General features: G+C 40.3%; 1 protein-coding gene across 1 annotated transcript in view; it reads right to left on the bottom strand.

The window, feature by feature from the left end:
* Nucleotides 1-5,233: 5,233 nt before the first annotated feature.
* The window catches only part of dlgap2b (discs, large (Drosophila) homolog-associated protein 2b), a 32,716-nt gene continuing 20,625 nt past the window's right edge, over nucleotides 5,234-17,324 (bottom strand). The window contains exons 3-7 of the mRNA XM_025057061.1: nucleotides 16,603-17,318; nucleotides 12,840-13,057; nucleotides 11,776-11,929; nucleotides 10,458-10,677; nucleotides 5,234-7,404 (exon numbers count right to left, since the gene is read on the bottom strand). Of these exons, the coding sequence (XP_024912829.1) occupies nucleotides 6,590-7,404; nucleotides 10,458-10,677; nucleotides 11,776-11,929; nucleotides 12,840-13,057; nucleotides 16,603-17,318 (2,123 nt within the window). The 3' untranslated portion in view covers nucleotides 5,234-6,589. The remainder of the gene's footprint in view (nucleotides 7,405-10,457; nucleotides 10,678-11,775; nucleotides 11,930-12,839; nucleotides 13,058-16,602; nucleotides 17,319-17,324) is intronic.

Raw genomic sequence — 17,324 nt, forward strand, 5'->3', positions numbered from 1 at the left:
AGAGTAATGAATAACATCTTAATAACAATCTTAAAAACAATAAACTTGATCATCGTTTCCTAGTCATAAACTTTATGATTTATATATATATATAAGTACTGATATTTTTATACGGTAATGATATAGAAATCAGTGTAACAATTTGCCTTGTTACATGTTGCTGAGTGACTGTTATAAACAGTACGCACACAGACTTTTTCTAAATAGTACTGAGGACTAATATTAAAAATAAAAAATAAAAAAAGCTATAAATGTTTTACTTATGGCCAATTTCATTTTCTTTAAAGACAAATTTAACGGTGGCCAGAATCGTAAAATTTTTCCTTTTTTGGAATGACTTTCTGATACATCTTCAATTGGACCAGGGGACTTTTCCACAGCCCCAAAAATAATAACTGGACTTAGTGTGAAAAAAAGGGCTGCTGTTGTTGTTGTTGTTGTTAGCCCCAAAAGAAATAACTGGACTTAGTGTGAAAAAAAAGGGCTGTTGTTGTTGTTGTTGTTGTTGTTGTTGTTGTTCCTGATCTGTTCTGTTTTGTATTTACCCAGCATTTTCATTGGGTGTGATGATGTCACAGGTAGTATGTATGTAATGGTGAGTGAATGTATGGGTCAATGAATGGAGGAATGGCTTGACATTGACATTTAGCGGGACGTCGGGGGTGTGCGTAGGCCAATAATCCCAGCTCATGTGCTGGAGAATCAATGTTAAAAATTTAATTTTGCATATATATTTTTTTTCCACTAAGAGTTTAGCAACACACAAGCATGTTGTTTGTAGGCACATACATATATACATACAGTGGTGATGCCCCCATGGATGCAGGGTGGGTAACCTCTCATGTATGACACATCACAACAAACCAACACAAATCAATGGCCTGAAGGTATCAACTCATCTTTGATTGGGCCAAATGACACTTTGAGTTGTGGTCAGTCTGTGTCAACACCTACTGTATGTTACCATCATGAATAGTTGAGCTTAGACAAAAGAAAAAAAACCCCAAAAGAACATGGACATTTCTGATAGGGGCACACATTGAAGGTCATAGGTCGACCTGTTCAAGTTTGTCCTCATTGGCCAGTACAGTTATAGAGCCACTGAAGCAGATTTTGGTATCTCAAAGTCAATCTTATCCTTTCATAAAACAAAATGATCCAATCCGCTCATCTAGATTGGCTCTTAAACAGTTTTTAAAAGCTGCACTTTGAGAAAGAAATCGCAAAGTTTATAAACAACAAAAGTCAGCCATGATCTGTGCTGGTTTGGAGAACAAAGCTACCATGAAGTAATCTGCCTCGCTGCATGCCAGGATATCTAACAGAAAGACACACCTCTGTTTACTGATCATGTTCCTTTGCTTTTACGAAAATAGAATTTATGCAATGGTGAAAATAAGAGGGTGAGTCACTGCCTTTATCAATGACTTTGAAAAAGAAATAGTAATTTAAAAAGCAAAAAAAAAAGAAAGAAAGAAAGAAAGAAAAATAAACAACTGATTTAATTGGGAAATTTGGGGGAAAGACCTTTTGTGCATCATCACAATAACACTATAGTTTTTAATTGTGAAGAAGGTTTTTAAATGTCACACTTACTTCCATGACTTGCAGTCTTATTGTACATAACAAGCCAAGGTGTGAACAAGAAAAATTCTTATACTATTTTGATCTAGTTTCATCAATGTCACTGTAAAATAATAATAATAATAATAACATCAGTGGTTCTCAAATGATTAAATCTTGTCTGAGTCTTTCCGGTTTATCTCAGCTATCAAATTAAGCAAAAAGTAGGGATTTCCTGCAGGACTTAAAAAGTTATAAAGACTTCATTATGTAAATAAAATCTTAATGTCAGAAATCCCATTTTATTCATTAGTAATTAATGGAATATTTTCCTTTTTTTGTGTAGAAATAAGCTGAGGTGTTGACAGGATTGTCGTAGTTTCTTTGTTGAACTTGTCAATATTGGTACATGTCCCTCCGAGCCACCATTTGAGAAACACTGCTACAGATTCAATGTAAAAACAGATGAAAACATATGAATGTAGAAACATACTTAGTAATCAGGACATTATCTCAAACTTATGATATGTGCTTTAACAGGTAAAAATGTGAGTGAATCAAACAAAGAAATGCATGAAAAAAACCATGTATAAACAACATATAAAAAATTGCACAATTAAAAGCCGTTCCCTACCGGACCTACCGTACTCTCTACGCCCCCCAGCTAAGCTACGGGCGCCTACAATGTAGGGGAAAAAGAAAAGGAAAACAAACAAACAAACAATAAAAAAAAAGAAAATATAAAAGCTTAGTAGGAAAACAAAGGAGATTTTCAGGGTCAAAGTAAATATAATATATCGTAGATCGATGCCATGTCAGACCCATGCTCTGTGTCTGGTGTGTTTGTATGTAATCTTCAAACAAGCTACGTCATGCTTTGAGTTACTGTCGTCTTAGAATGCCAAGGTAAAGCTATGACCCCCATTTTACCGTTTCCATGAACATTGTAAACATTTTATTTTGTTGTTTTATATCAATTTTTATGAAAATACATAAGGCCAATAAAAGTTGTAAATTAAAAGTCACAAAAAACATCACAATACGCAGTAAAGCATCACATGTCACATCTAATTTTTTTTTTTTTTGAAAAACAAAATAATAAAATTCTAAGAAAGCAGGCTAAACTCTGAATTTGAACGTGTCGTCACAAAATCTGATTCGCTGTACAATGCAGTCTGAGATCCCTGAAAAATTGCAACGTGACATTTTCTCTGCAAGAAACATGGAATTAATTCAGGAAAATAACACATAGGTAGAAAATGATTTATATATTTAAGCAGTGATACAGGTTTAGACAAGATCAGACTCCATCCAGAGACCCTGTCCTTAGAACTGGACATCACAGAGTTGGCACAGTTGTTGCTTTAGATCTCTAGGTGACAACAGACTCTTCACCAGAACAAAAACAAAAATAAATAAATAAATAAAATGAATAAATAAAAGGATATTGATAACATATTTCTCTTCATCCTAAATAAACATTTCTGACTTTTCCTTCAAACATATGGTTCCGTGGTTAAAAAAATAGATGCAAATACCCATTGTCCTTTTGATGTGAAGTATTTTTCTAGCAGTTGTCCCTTTAAAATAATTCTATACCATGTCTGCATTTTTTTTTTGCTACATTCAGACTTCTTTTCCAGAAGAGCTATTTCTTTGGGCTAAAAAAAAATATATATATTAAGAATCTACCCAGGGTTTTACCTGTGTCTAGTTGTAGCACTTGAGCGATTCTGACCTGGACCTATTAGAGTATAAATTATAAATCTATTTTGCTCCCTATGAATTTTGAAATTATCTTATCTTCCTTTTAACTATATTCCCAGCATTAAGCGTTTTTCTTCTTTTTTTTTTCAACATTTACCTTTATATGAAATTATATTTATCCTTTAGCTAAATTTAGATTTTGGTGACTGATGTCACTGACAACAGCAAACACTTACTTTCCAGAGCCTGGTTAGTGAAAACCGGACCGTTGGCCCATTGTGGTGTGAGAATCTGACTAAAAGGCATAAATGATGGGAAGGTCGTGGTCGAAGTGGATGGGTTACTTTGTTGTGCTTTAAATTCATTGATTAAAACGTATTGCCTGTGTATAAGCCTCACAATTAGGGGGAGCTGTAAATTTACTGATAAATGTATTCCCACAAAAAAAAAAAAAATTACACATGTGGATGCTACGTACTGATAAATGTATTTCCACAAAAAAAAATTACACATGTGGATGCTACCGGGCAGAATGTCAGGAAACTCAACAACCAGTGTTGTGGATGCTGTTAGCGAGAACAAAATCAACGACTGGGTTTTGGCACAAAACCAAGTTTTTCTTAGCGTTAAATGAGATAAAAATGATTTCTTTTAAAGGGCCACAGATATCTTCTCAACGCATCGCTGTTCCTGACACTGAACTGATAATATTCAGATGGCATTAAAGTATAACACACAGCTTGCATAGAACAAATGAATAAAGATTGGAGACATCATGATTGGCCAGTCTTCAGCACCTTTAAGTTACTTAGCATTCAGTGGGAACTGGTGTTCAATAACGAGGCAAAAATACGATGATGAGCCTTTTCTTCATTTTTGTCTCTTCCCGTAAACACACACACACGTACGTGTGTGTGTGTTTATTTATATAGTAAAATGGTTGAATGCTGTCACAGTCATATGCCTTTGACATACAGTAATTATAATTTACACCAGCCTTTTGACTGGTCTTCAGTTAGGGTTTATAACAACTGAAAACGCTGTATTGCAAATGTGGAAAACAACAACAAAACATGAACAGCTTATTCAATGTCGTATGCACTATACCTGAATCTCAGCTAGATTTATGGAGTTTCTGCAAAATGTAAACAGGGCAGCAAGCTTTGTTATAGTCTTCCCTTCAGGTTATAAGGGGAACTGCAGTATGCTTCTGGTAATTTTTGCTCAGGTACGATCTGAAAGACGAGTATAGGATGACGCTACAGAAGTAACGATGAAGGGAAAATCGGCCTTTAACTTTGATCCTTTTTTTTTTAAATAAATATATTTTGTGTGCCACTTCATCTCCAAAAACTGTCTTTTGGTCGTGCAAAGAATGAAGTCGATCAACTCTCTACTTGGACAGAGAAGATGTATCCTCTCCTTTTTGCACAATTCACATCTCAGGCAAGGCTCTAACACACAAAGGCTCTCTCTGCGGTCGTGTGGTGAAGTGATCGTCCAACGTTTAGTGCTGTCTTGTGGTAGACCTCACATCCAAAGATAGAGCTCTGTATTAACTTTGGTTCTCCATTGTGGTCGCAATGGGACAGTAGAATGGATGAGAGGTTGAGGCAAATGCGGGTGACTCATGGAAAACCTAAACTGCATGAATTACAGACACAATGATGAAGTCGGCCAAACGTAGCGGATGATTGAGGCTCAGATCTGTTCAGGTTCAACAGGAGCCCAGCTAAGCCATCACTAGTGAGGCGGTGTTAGTACATTCATCGGTACTATTCTGCTCCTCTGGGGACCTGTCAGAGAGGTAGAGGCCCTCAGTGGCTCTTGATTGTCAATGTAAAGGGACCAATGTTTCTCTGTTATCTTTCAGCAGTGATGAACCGCCCCAGCATGAACGTTATCACAGGCAATTACCAGCGAAATGCGACGTTTGAAAGAAAGGTGACTATCGCAAAATTTAGTCCAAAGACGCTTTTATTAAATAAGTTCTTTTTAGGCCCCCACTTTTTGGAAAAGAAACATGAATTGATAGGCAAGACATAACTTCAAGTCACCACTGCACAAAAAACAATAGTGGAAACACTGGCGTATGGGATACTTATTTCCTCATGAGGTTGTGCAAACATCAGAGAAGATGGAGGACACAATGAGCTGTATGGGGGCAGACCTCGACGGCTGGGAAAAAGTGCTGTGTTTGGTTTATAACCACATCTACGTTAGCGCTCCTTAGCGCTTCAACACAGTATGTTTACAACTGTGAACAGTACAAGTATTTGAATATAGTATTTATATATACAAAATGGTACATTTATACACATATACAGTTTGAACATGAATGCCTTTTTGTGCAAGAACGAACTGAAGCCAATGCATTCACTGTCAACTCCCTTGTTGTTTTGTTCTCAATTTGCCACTAAATAGGAGGTTGTTGTAAATAATTTTAAGCAGATGTCAAACACCGTCTCAACAAATCCTAACGACAGCATTGGCAAGGCTTTTATGGAGAACAGGCCTATTGTATTACAGTTCTGGGCAGATTCCTATAGGGTTAGATGTTTTCTGAATGCTTATTTAACTTTAACTGGCTGTGGCATGATGAATGTGATGGTAGAACAAATGCTTTGATATGAAAAACTAAAGATGTGCATAAATAACTGAATCTTTTTCAATACATTCAATAAAAAACTAGGGTTATAAAGTTATTCACAGTATTTATTCAGTATTCTCGGGTGCTTTAGATAATGTTTCTACGTGATGAGAAACTGGAATGAACATGAGCTTCAGCTATTCAAATTAAGTGGCAAAAACAGGCCAACTTATTCATCTCCTTCAAAAGGATTTTTCTTCTTTTTTTCTATCGTTAGAATCCAGTCAGTCATGTCCATATGGGTCCACATGGGATGGATGAAAGTGGACATGTTGACATGGTTTAACCCCTTTCCTATTTTGTACCCACTCCAGTCCTGCAGAAATGCTGACAGAGAGGACGTCGTTATTTCCAATCAGGTTTTTGGGGACTTTGTTTTAAGGACGGGCGTTTAAGAGTTTTGAGAGAAAAATGCTGCTCTGTTGGCACTTTAGGATCATCGACCACATTTCCTCACACATTCTCATGTCACCTCATTCTGGTGTGAAACTCACTGTTCTCATTTACTCCCTAGCCAAGCAAGACATTTGTTTAATGACCATTTTAACCCAGCCAAGTGGTGACAGACGCTGTGTCTGCATAGAATAAAGGGACTTCTAACAACAGTGGACGTCAGGTTTCTACCCTGGCTCCCTCATCTCAGTGTATCAAATGTAATGATGGGAATGGTTAGAATGACATGGACAGGTATGACATTGGCCCACTGGTGTACTTTCTGCTCCATAGTTCTAGACTAGCGCTCCTGTGACCACCTGTGTGGGCACCTGAGTCTGGCTGCTTGGGGGTCTTTTGTTTTTTAATGATCTCCCACGGGAAGTCCTCTATTGGAAGTGGGCTGGCGGGGCTGCCTGACCCTTCTGGAGTGCTTTCAGGTGTTCCCTCAATTATTTCAATCCGCGGTGGATTCATTAGATCCAATATACTGAAGGGCGCTGGCTCTGGTTGGCACATCACTGACTTGTCTGATGAATTCTGTTGGAAGGACCAACTTGAGCCAGCTTGAATTCCAATGGACACTCTGTCTTCTGTTTGTGTTGTACTGTCACTGCAGGGCTCTCGACACAAGGTCCACATGTTGTAGCACTGAGTAAAGTTGAAGAAGTTGCTGTTAAAAGTTTTTAATTCCCCACAAACATCTCTACGCAGCTCCGCCAGCTCGTAGCGCATCGCTGAGATTTCGTCCTTCCACTGCATGTTGAAGGCAGCGACCATGTTAGCAGACTCCTTAAAAGCCTGAATGGCCTGAGGGACTGGTGGCTCAGATGTGGCTATGGGTGAGGCAGTGGGGACCCTGTATGAAGGCGGGGTTGCCGGTGGGACAGAGATGGCTGTTATGGTGGAGCTAGTACTGTGCTGGCTGCGCGCAGCCGCAGTTTCTCTCTCCAGCCTTTCCAGCTCCGCATAGGCAGAGGAGCTAGCACCGTCATCATCCTCTATCATGTCTTCATTTAGTAAAGAAGTGCCATCCAAAACATCATATCCCTCTGCAAGAAAAAATGTGAATATGCAAGAAGAAGGACATTGAAAGTGAAAGGAACAGCTGGAGAGTGATTCGATTTGGGTTCTGAACTACAAAGTAAACACATATCTATGGAAAACGTACAGTATGTGAGTGACAGAATAGTTTAGACTAAATATGTTTGGTTTGGTTGGAAAAATATGAATAGGAGGAATTTAAGTTTTTGACAAACAGCACCGGCTGGTGTGCTGTTCAAATTTGGTTTGAACAAACCAAGAGGTAACTGAGTATAACTGTTTGAACAAACCAAGAGGTAACTGAGTAGGACCAGAATGACTTTTTTTTTTTTACATCTACCTTTAAACATAGTTTAAGCTTTTATTTGTCTTTAAACTCACATACCATAAGCTTTGCATCATGTTTTTACACTGCCTTCTCAGTCATCTCAAGGCGTCTTTTCATCTTTTCACTGCACAGCACAGCAAAAATAGTGGAATTAAAAAAATGAAATGCATCACTTGAGTGGTTACGTTGGTTAATTCATCTTCTTTGACCCCCTTTTCTAAAACCAAAATGCATTTTTTTTTCCTGAACCTAAATTTATGCCATTTTTGTGCAAAAGAAAAGATGTAAAGGGAGTAGAGAAACCACAACCCACTGGGCCAAGAAGCAGATATGAACCCTATTGAACATATCAGGTCCAAGATGGCAGAGTAGACCATATGGAGTCAGTAACCCAGTGAGGGGAGGGGTCACTCCCCTCTTCAGGGCTGCACCAGGAAGAGGCTGCAATCCCACAGTCAAAGACAGCTGACAGACTCAATGCAAAAGGCTTAGACTTAACCTTGTGTGGCCTTTTTTTTTCTCTTTGTTTTTTTTTTTTTTTTTAATTTTCTAAACGTCAAAGGTCAAACATGTACAACAGACAGATGCTGCTATGACACATGATTAGAGACGATGCGGTAACATTCACTGCTACTTTATGGTTACGGTATGAAAACATTCTGGAAAGTTTGAGAATTATATTTCTCATACATTTACACTTAAAATGTGGTTTGAGAACACTTAAAATAGTGACATGACAAACAACTCACAAAAGCCAGAATCACATTTATCACCATTATTAATTCAAAACATTTGAGCGTTTTTTTTTTTGTTTGTTTTTTTTTTTTTATGTGAAAAAAAAATGTGACTGAGGTTTTGTAGGTTGTTTGTGTTCGCTTTTAGGGCAACAAAGATAAAGTACTACTAACTACATTATATATTCTCATATATATCTATTTTTATTGAGAAGGCAGTGCAAAAACACACATATACATAGATATATGTATGCGTGTCGACATTAAAATACCTGCAACAATCATCACTGATGCCTCCAGTTGTTCTTTTCCCCTGGTTATCCTTCAACAGATGGATGGTCAAATGGAGAGGGGTTTGCTGCTCGTCTGTGCTATGGAGCATTGTGGGAACCCTTCCCCACCCAGGGCCCACTAGCCTCATATGCTTTTTTTTTTTTTTTGCTTATGTGTCAATCATAAACGAAAAATAAGAAATTTCTGAATAGCAATGATATCTTAGTTTACGTAATTAATCTAATTCTAAAGCTCCTATTCGTTTAGAATTGTACAGGAGTACACCAAAGGAAGAATATTATTCGTAGAATCAAATATGACATTACTCGGCTTTAACCAGTGACCATGTAGGGCACCAGTCCTCTTTGTTAATTAATCATTATCTGCCATACTGTAATTGAAGCATTCTGACAATCCTTGAAATACAGGACAACATATCGTACGGTCGTTTGGACCATTTAGAACTGACAGATTGGGAGCAGAGAGCTAAATGATTAAGAGTTCAGCAAACAAGACGGTGGGATTGGAGAACACTTCTTTATCCTCAGCACTTCTGTCACAGCAGAGAAGTTGGAAATGAAAACCCAATTTTGAAGATAGAGGAATTCCAAAAAGAAAAGTCCAGATTAAATAGTAGAAACAGATCTTACAAAATGAAAAATAAAACGTCTCCATTGATAAACTGACAGAGAACAGTACAAAAACAATAAAATTCCAGCTCAAAAAATGTTTTTAATGCATTATTGTTATTACAAAAAGAAAAATGTTTCAATAGGGTTCATAGCTTTACTCTTGCAGGCAAACACCCAATGCACTTAGTGAGGAAGTTAGTGTGAAGTCACTGCTTGCACAAAGAACCGAAGATGTTTGTTGTTTATATGGTGTCACACAAAACTTTGTTTAAACACCGTGAGTTCCTCTGACGTGTCACGTGTCGTGGTGAGTTACACCACTGAAACAGTTACAAAACAACACATTAGTTTTACCACGAATCAGAGTTTGTCTCTGTTGATTTCTTGACCTCATTTGACAGTTCCACTGTGCAAGCAGTTTGTGTTGTGTTTCTTTTTTTTTAGAGAACGACTTACCTTATAATGGTAACAATATATATATATGTATATATATATTTCTTTCCTAAATTATAGCATCATTTGCATTGCATATGTCCTGTGTTTTTTTGCATTAGAACAAAAGGACAACCAGCTGAGTGCATGTCCACTTTGTCCACTGATATGTCAAAAAGCTGTCCCTGCTTGACTCCTGGCCCATGTTTAGCTGTAACCCTCACACAACACAGAGAAACACCACAGTTTAACATGCTCGGGGCAGGGCCTGTTCTACTGGGCATGCCGTGTGATGTGACTGCTGTGTTTTATCACATTTGTAGCAGTTCTCCCAGCTACCCACTCCTAACCCGGTCTGCAGCTGGACAACACCACAATATCCAACCAGAAGCTGGACTGATGATGCATGAATCATGCAGAGTAACTTAAAGCAGCACCATCTGAACAATCAAGAGCCAGAAACACACACACACACACACACACCGAGTCTCCAAAGAGAAGAACTAGTGACCATTCAGCCTGGCATCTCTAAAGCTCCAGGGTTCCCCACTGTACATATTTAGGTATGTCAGGTACGTGCGCATGTGTAGGATGTATGAGGATGTGTAGTCTAAGCCCTCTCTCTTTTTTTCGGGGGGGAGGGGGGCATTATTTTTTTTTACCTGTTGTGGATCTGAGAGTTGAAGTGACAGTGGAGGATGTCATTGAAGGCAAGCAGTCGTCATCTTGGGAATAACCAGCCTGAATTGCACGGAGGTAACTGTGGCTTCGAGTTCGGAACGAACCAGGCAGGTCCAAGGCCTCCATGGCCTGGGATTCTACTTCACTAAAAACGGACTCGCAAACTGACTCAAACTGGCCATTGACCTCAGTCTCACTCACCTGAGAGACAAAAACAGGAATAGCAGTCCTTAATTTTTCCTCTTCCTTTCTCTTTCTCACTCTGATTCTTCCCCTTTGCACAGCAAATATGAAGGAGTGTTAGCATAAGGAAATGCCACAGTCACTTCCGACCTTGAACTGAATAAAGGTTTAAAATCAAATTAGAAAAAGGGTAGATGACAACAGAAAACAAACAAAAAACAAACAGTTATTCATCAAAGTGGTACTGGATTGTTCTCAATACTGAACTGCATCAAACATTTTTATCTTTTACCTTATTTCTTGCAAGACTCTAGGTCATATTCTTACTCCAGATTAGTCATTAGAATGGAACTGAAGACGATTTAAGAAAGTATGTTGTGTGTAGAATTAACCTTTAATTCTAGGTATATCAGAGGAGATCTGTTTTCTGTTGTTTGCTGTTTCTTTAAAGTACTATCAGAGGAGAACTGGGTTCTGGGTTCTGTTGTTTGCTGTTTCTTTAAAGTAAACTAAAGTCTTGGCACTGCTACGTTATTGAGGACAAATGTAGAGCTCTTGTTTTTTGGGTCAAATCCTTCATGTTACGTCGTCGTGTGGTGACTCGATCGTTGGTGGAGTCTCGGATCTTCTTTCTTTCTGCAGTCATGTCTGTTGTCTTTAGGATTATGGAGGTCCAAAAAACAGACTTCAACAATTCATCCAACCTTACAGTGTCTTAACAAAGTGTGACGGCTGAAGGCCTTGGTGTGTGTGAAGTGACGTTAGGACACCTAGCTGTTACGTTTGTGGAGCGTGTGGTCTCACTTCCAACATCATGGTTGACCCGACTAAAGCCTGCGTTGGTCAAACGTTGGTTTACCACCAGCTGAGGTACAGTGAGCGAAGAGTGTTTCATAAGTGCTCTATTTCAGTCATTATCTGGCCAAATCACCAAACACACTCTCTGCTGTGTGGGACGGTTTCAGAGCTGGTCAACATCAATTCTGAGTCAGTTCACTTTCAACACGGACACCTGTGGACGTCTCGTTGCCATGCCATCAGTGTAAAGCTTGTATACACAGACATTATGGTTCAAGTTGTGCTGCAGTTTGTGTGCAGTTTCGGTTTGTGACTCACCTGGCTTACGCAGCTAGCCTGACTGAGGGTGCTGACTGCGCGCATGTAGCTCTGGTTGCGAGATCGGAAGGGCGGGGGGTGGAAGGTGGTGGCAGGGTCCAGCGTGACACTATGATGGGGCCGCATGTCTCTGGTTTGCAACTGGTAGCCGTGGCTAAACAAGGAAAGGAGTTAAGGCGGGCAGCATTGACTCATTCTTGTCTCCAACTGAAACAGCCTGCTGGTCACCAACTAGAAAATGATCAGGCGATGACAAAGCCTTTACGGATGTTGTGTTTATCTAACTTTACTCTAATGTTGTGGCCTCAGTGTCCTTGTATATCATTTAGCAGGCAGCCTGACCAGAGCTGAACAAATTATTTAGATTTATTATGGCTTTGTGTCAGCGTTCCACCTTTAAGGCACAACGTTGAATGACTGTGGCGATTCTTCTGCAGCGTTGTCTTGTGGGTTGGGATTAGAATGAACCCTCGCTGCATGTGATATGGCAGGCAAATATTGGACTAGTAGATGAAAAGGTCACACACCCTGGAATGGAATTGCTCAGCAGAGTACAAATCAGCACGAAACTGATCTCATTCAACAGTAACATACCACAAACACAGTGACTGTTGCCTGAGGGCAGGTAAATAATCTGACTTTTACTGTTTAGTCTCAGATGATTTTACCATCGCAAAAGTGTTTCTGTGACTTTGACACCAGTTTTTGTCAAAGTTTCAACGCACAGTTCTGGTTTCTGAATAATATCGTTAACAGTGCGGCGTTTTGACCTTAAAAATATAAATATTTTTGAAACCAACAAAGTCAATTTCCAGCAAGCATCAAAAGACGCTCTGTTTTCCTTTTAGTCCCTTACGGTGTTGTTCTGCAGCTACGCTGTGAACAAGAGGCAGAAGGAAGAACAAGAACAGAGTATATCCACACTGTCCAGGGTTTTTTAAGGAGCCTGAGTGTTAGCGTCATTAGCACTGCCGCACAATGATAATAACATAATAATACATAGTAGAATTTGACAGCCGTCAGTTTGCATCAACGTACAGCATCGGCCGGGACGTCGGCCTTACCTGTGTGGGTCAAAGTGGGGTCTGTGCATTGCTGATTTGAGGACGAGCGCGTCAGGGCGAATGGCTTTCTGTGGGGATGTCTTAGGACTGTTGTCAGAGTCAGCACTTTCATCATCCACCTCCCCCATAGCTTTGACATAACTGCTGCTGCGCATCCGCCGACATGGGATCTCCTCGTCTTTGTCGCCAGGATACCCACACCAGTCATCCTGGGGCACCTGCGGCAGAGAAAAACATGAACGGTTTCAAACACCAAACATGCTTCACCTTTGTAACTGTGTTCAACAATGGATTAAAAAAAAAAGTTTTTGGTCCGTGTCGTAGTGCCATTTAGCCAAATTTAGACAAGTACAAAAGGGTTGCATGTCCTTGGTTAGTTCCCTCACAGAGAAGTCATCTCTTTATTTCATTCATCTCTTGTTCTGGGTTTCTCAGAATTAAACAGCTCAGAGTTTAACCTCATGCCACACCAGAGAATCAGATTCCCTGGGTTCCTCAAAGTTAATACAGACACAATGTGTGAGTAATCATCAGCACTATTGAGAACGCACACTTTTTTTCTCACTTTTTTAACACCATTAAATCCATTGTAGAAAATAAAACACAGTCATTACATAAAAAATATATTAACCACCATCAAAACAGTTTAAAAAAACACAACTTAAATAAATTGAACCTCATGGTTGACGGTGCTAAAATAGGTCTATAAAATGTACTGTAAATCTCTCTCTGATTTAACTACAGGAGTGGAATCATTAATTGGAATCTAAATGTGCATATTGTCATGTCAGTATTTTGTTTGCTAACATTTTAGAATTTTTTTCCATCCCTATTCAGAAGAGTAGCGATTGTCCAATTTGAAGCGTTCTGAAATAAACTGAAAAACGTTGTAACCAACTGCACTTAACACGATGGCAGCTGCCTGTTTTATCAGCGCCCTTTAACAAAATAAATAAATAAAAAAAGAATCATGAGCTCTTTATTTAAGTGCAGGTAGAACCAAGCTGTAATAATAATAGGTCTCTTGAACCAATAAAACACAAGGTATTTGTGCTACATTTTCAACCCTGTTTTTAACTTTTTTGGTTAAAAACACCTCTGTTATTTAATATGTGTTGTCTCTCAAACAGCGTTTTTGAAATATCACTGTAAAACTACAAATGCGTTCAACGCAGTCGTGATGGAGCCCCGACTCCGACGCCACTAATTTCCTCAGCGTGACGTCTACTGTACACAGGCACCGCCACGTTCCGCATTTTTAATTAGTTTCCTGGTTTTATGGTCAAGTAAACTGTAGATTTACTGAACAGAACGTTGACAAGGTCGCTCAGAGTCAAAGCTAATGTATGCACATAGGGAGGTGCATGTTAATACAACCACGGCCTGCGGTTGGCCTTTACAGTTTCAGGTGACAAAATTAAACTAATAAACAGTGATTGATCCGTTGGCCGCTGATGGAACGCCCTGTGTCTTTACAAGGTGTCACACTCTACGTGGTCAGGAGCAGCATTGATCAGGTGTGTTGTAAGTAACTCAGTCGTCGTGTCACAGTAATAGTTGTCTCAGTGGACGGGACCGCAGCCTCGGGCACAAGGCTCTCTAATTCACTTTGTCAAATCATAAGGCGGAGTTGTTTTTACTACCACCACGGCTGAGCTGTTTTCACTGACGACAGTGAAGCCGCTACACTCTTATCTAAAGGTCAAGTCGTGTATTTTCTGTGTCATTGCTGTTCTCCTGTTTCCACTGCTGTTTGAGCCACACATTCTGTGCTGGTGTAAAACGGAGCTTCAGCCAATCCAGGTTCATTTAAACATTTTGGTAGTTTAGAAAAATTAGTACGTCTATGTCACGTATGCACAGTGACCAGTCTTGGTACTTGCACTGACCGACTGTGGCAGGAAAGAGCAGAAAAGATATGTAGGGAACATTTTCTGGAAATTTTCCCCAAACACAGGATGAGTGTATTGTTCTTCTCCTGACACCTGCCAGCAGGCTGGTAACCATCAGGAACTGTCGTTAACAAGGCAGCCTTCACTAGTGGGAGGCCTGTCTTAATTATCATAACCTAATTTCTCACTCATTTGATGCTACGCCTGAACAAACATTTTCAGCTGTGCCCCTGAGGAGGCTCAGGATACCAGCAACTCTATACCACCTATAAACAATAACAACCCCGGGGCAAATCATCTTTTTATGAATGAAAGTGACTTTTGTAAACCAAGTGGCAGAGTTTTAGTAGTATACAAGACCTGACATCAGCCAGGCACATCCAGCACACAAACCCCATCAGCACACCAAGTGTTAAGTGCAGCGTCTGCGTACTGACGGCCACGTACTCATCGTCCTGAATGAAGCTCTCGGTGTGGACGTGCTGGAGGTGTTGGTGGCAGTTGTAGAGCAGAGAGGCAGAAACATGTGAAATGCCAGTGAGAAAGGCCTCTGTATTGACAGATTGTCTGTGTATGTGGCGTACAAACAACCCTGTCTCTGTTTGTGCCTCCGCTCAGCAGCAAAGTAAACACCGTCCAAACAGCCAACCTGTTCTGTTAACATGTGCAGGACAGGACAGGACAACCCCCCTCCACCCCCCCAGACCCTCCTTATTAAGTCTCATAAGTTTCAACAGATCAACATTTAAATTCACTATTATAACAAAAAAAAACACAACAGATGGTAAAGTGTAATTGCTTTGTGCATCAGTAAAACCCTCTGTACCCTGACTGCAGAAGGCAGCAACACTGTAGCCAGAATGATAGAAGATAGAAGACCAATATTATGTAAGAATATGGATCATCTTCAGGCAGTTGAAGCAGAGACCCGTCCTGCAGCTCTTTCTGTTCCTGTTACAAGCAGCAGAGCATTTTATTATAGACTCAGGCCAAGTTTTCCTCAGAGAACAGTATTGTTGGGGGTTGGAGCGTTCAAAAGCACAAACATAAGGTGTGAAGTCGGGCCATAAATGCCTCAGTAAATTGCCTTTGTGCTCTACGGTTCAAACAAGGGGACTTCTTTTTCTTTTTTATTTCCTTGTATATAATCTGCATATAGTCCAAACTGTCAAACAGCAAGTTAAATTACTGACTGGTTTTTGTGAAGTAATATTTGACTTGAAGTCAGAGTCTGGTGTTGCAGGAGCTCTGACTGTTTAACGTTTTAAAGCTCGACTTCATCCAAAAAACATACCTTGTATTATAGTATAAACATGTACCATGGTTTCTAAAATAACTAGTCACATTTATAAAGCTGATCTGCATGTGGAAATCCCTTGGCAGTTACTGCGTGTGAAGGTTTCTTGGCTCTAATCCCAATCCAGTACTGTTTCTTGACTGTGGTCCAGCTCAGGTAAACTTCTGTTCTCCACGTCTCACACTGAAACATCAATTCACTCGATTGATCCCTGCACTTTAATAGACAACAACTCCCCCGGGGTGACAACACGAGAGGTAATTCTGGTTAAATATATCGGCCCCTCAGACTCACAGACACTCTAACTGCCCTCCAGAGAGTCACCAAAGAAAAGCCGGATTCAAAGGCTTCTCTTCTTCTGGCAAAACCTCCCATCAATATATCAATCGCTGCGTTTCATTCACAGTGACCTCTCCATGGTGCTGATCTCTGCTGCTCTGGCCTTGGTTTATTCCAGTTGATTGAGACTGTTCAGAATCCATAACTATAGCGTAATAGTTGTAAAAAATGATTATTTATTCACGTTATTATGTGAAGTTTTCTTTAGGTCATTAAGAAATAAAGTAAAACAAACCTGCAGATAGTGGCACGTCCGTGATGAAGGCTTGAGATCCAAATGCATGATGGGTTTTTCCAGATTCAGTGATGACTTCCTGTAGGCCTCTTTGGCCTGGCTGACCGTTAATGTTGACCAGGAGCTCCTCTTCATGAATTTCCCCTCGGGCATCATTGCCATGCTCTCGCAGGCCGAGCACTTGACGTCGTTGTTACTTTTCGAGGTCTTTAGTGACAAATCCCCAAAGTGGTGGCCGTGCATGGACTCTGGGTAACAGTGGCTGACGTGCTCCCCGTGATGTCGTGACATGACGCTGGGCGTGCGGTACGTGCTGTCGCTGTCCAGATTGTCGTCAGAGCTCCACCAGCCTCCAGATCGGTGCTTGCGTTCTTTGCTCTTGCTCCTCTTGCTTCCATGCTTGGTGGAGTGATGACCGTGATGGTAATAACTTCCCGTTCCTCCTCCACCTCCCATCATATCACCTTTTGTGCCGTTCATCTTCGATGATCCCTCGAGGGAGTGAGACTTGGTGAAAAGCTTCTGGACAGAATGGACGAGGTGTCTGATGCGGCCGGGACTCTCGCTGCGTTGCTCTGTGGTTGTGGACGTGCGCTGGTACTGTAACGTGTGGAAGCCGTCTCGGTGCAGTGGCAGTTGTTTCTCAAACTGGTCTAAAAGATTGGCGGGAAGGCGGTTGCTCTTGTTGCCGGCGTGGTGGGAGGCGGCGGCGGCGGCTGCGG

Source organism: Cynoglossus semilaevis, chromosome 7, assembly GCF_000523025.1.
Source record: "Cynoglossus semilaevis isolate Cse_v1.0 chromosome 7, Cse_v1.0, whole genome shotgun sequence".
Classification (NCBI taxonomy): domain Eukaryota; kingdom Metazoa; phylum Chordata; class Actinopteri; order Pleuronectiformes; family Cynoglossidae; genus Cynoglossus; species Cynoglossus semilaevis.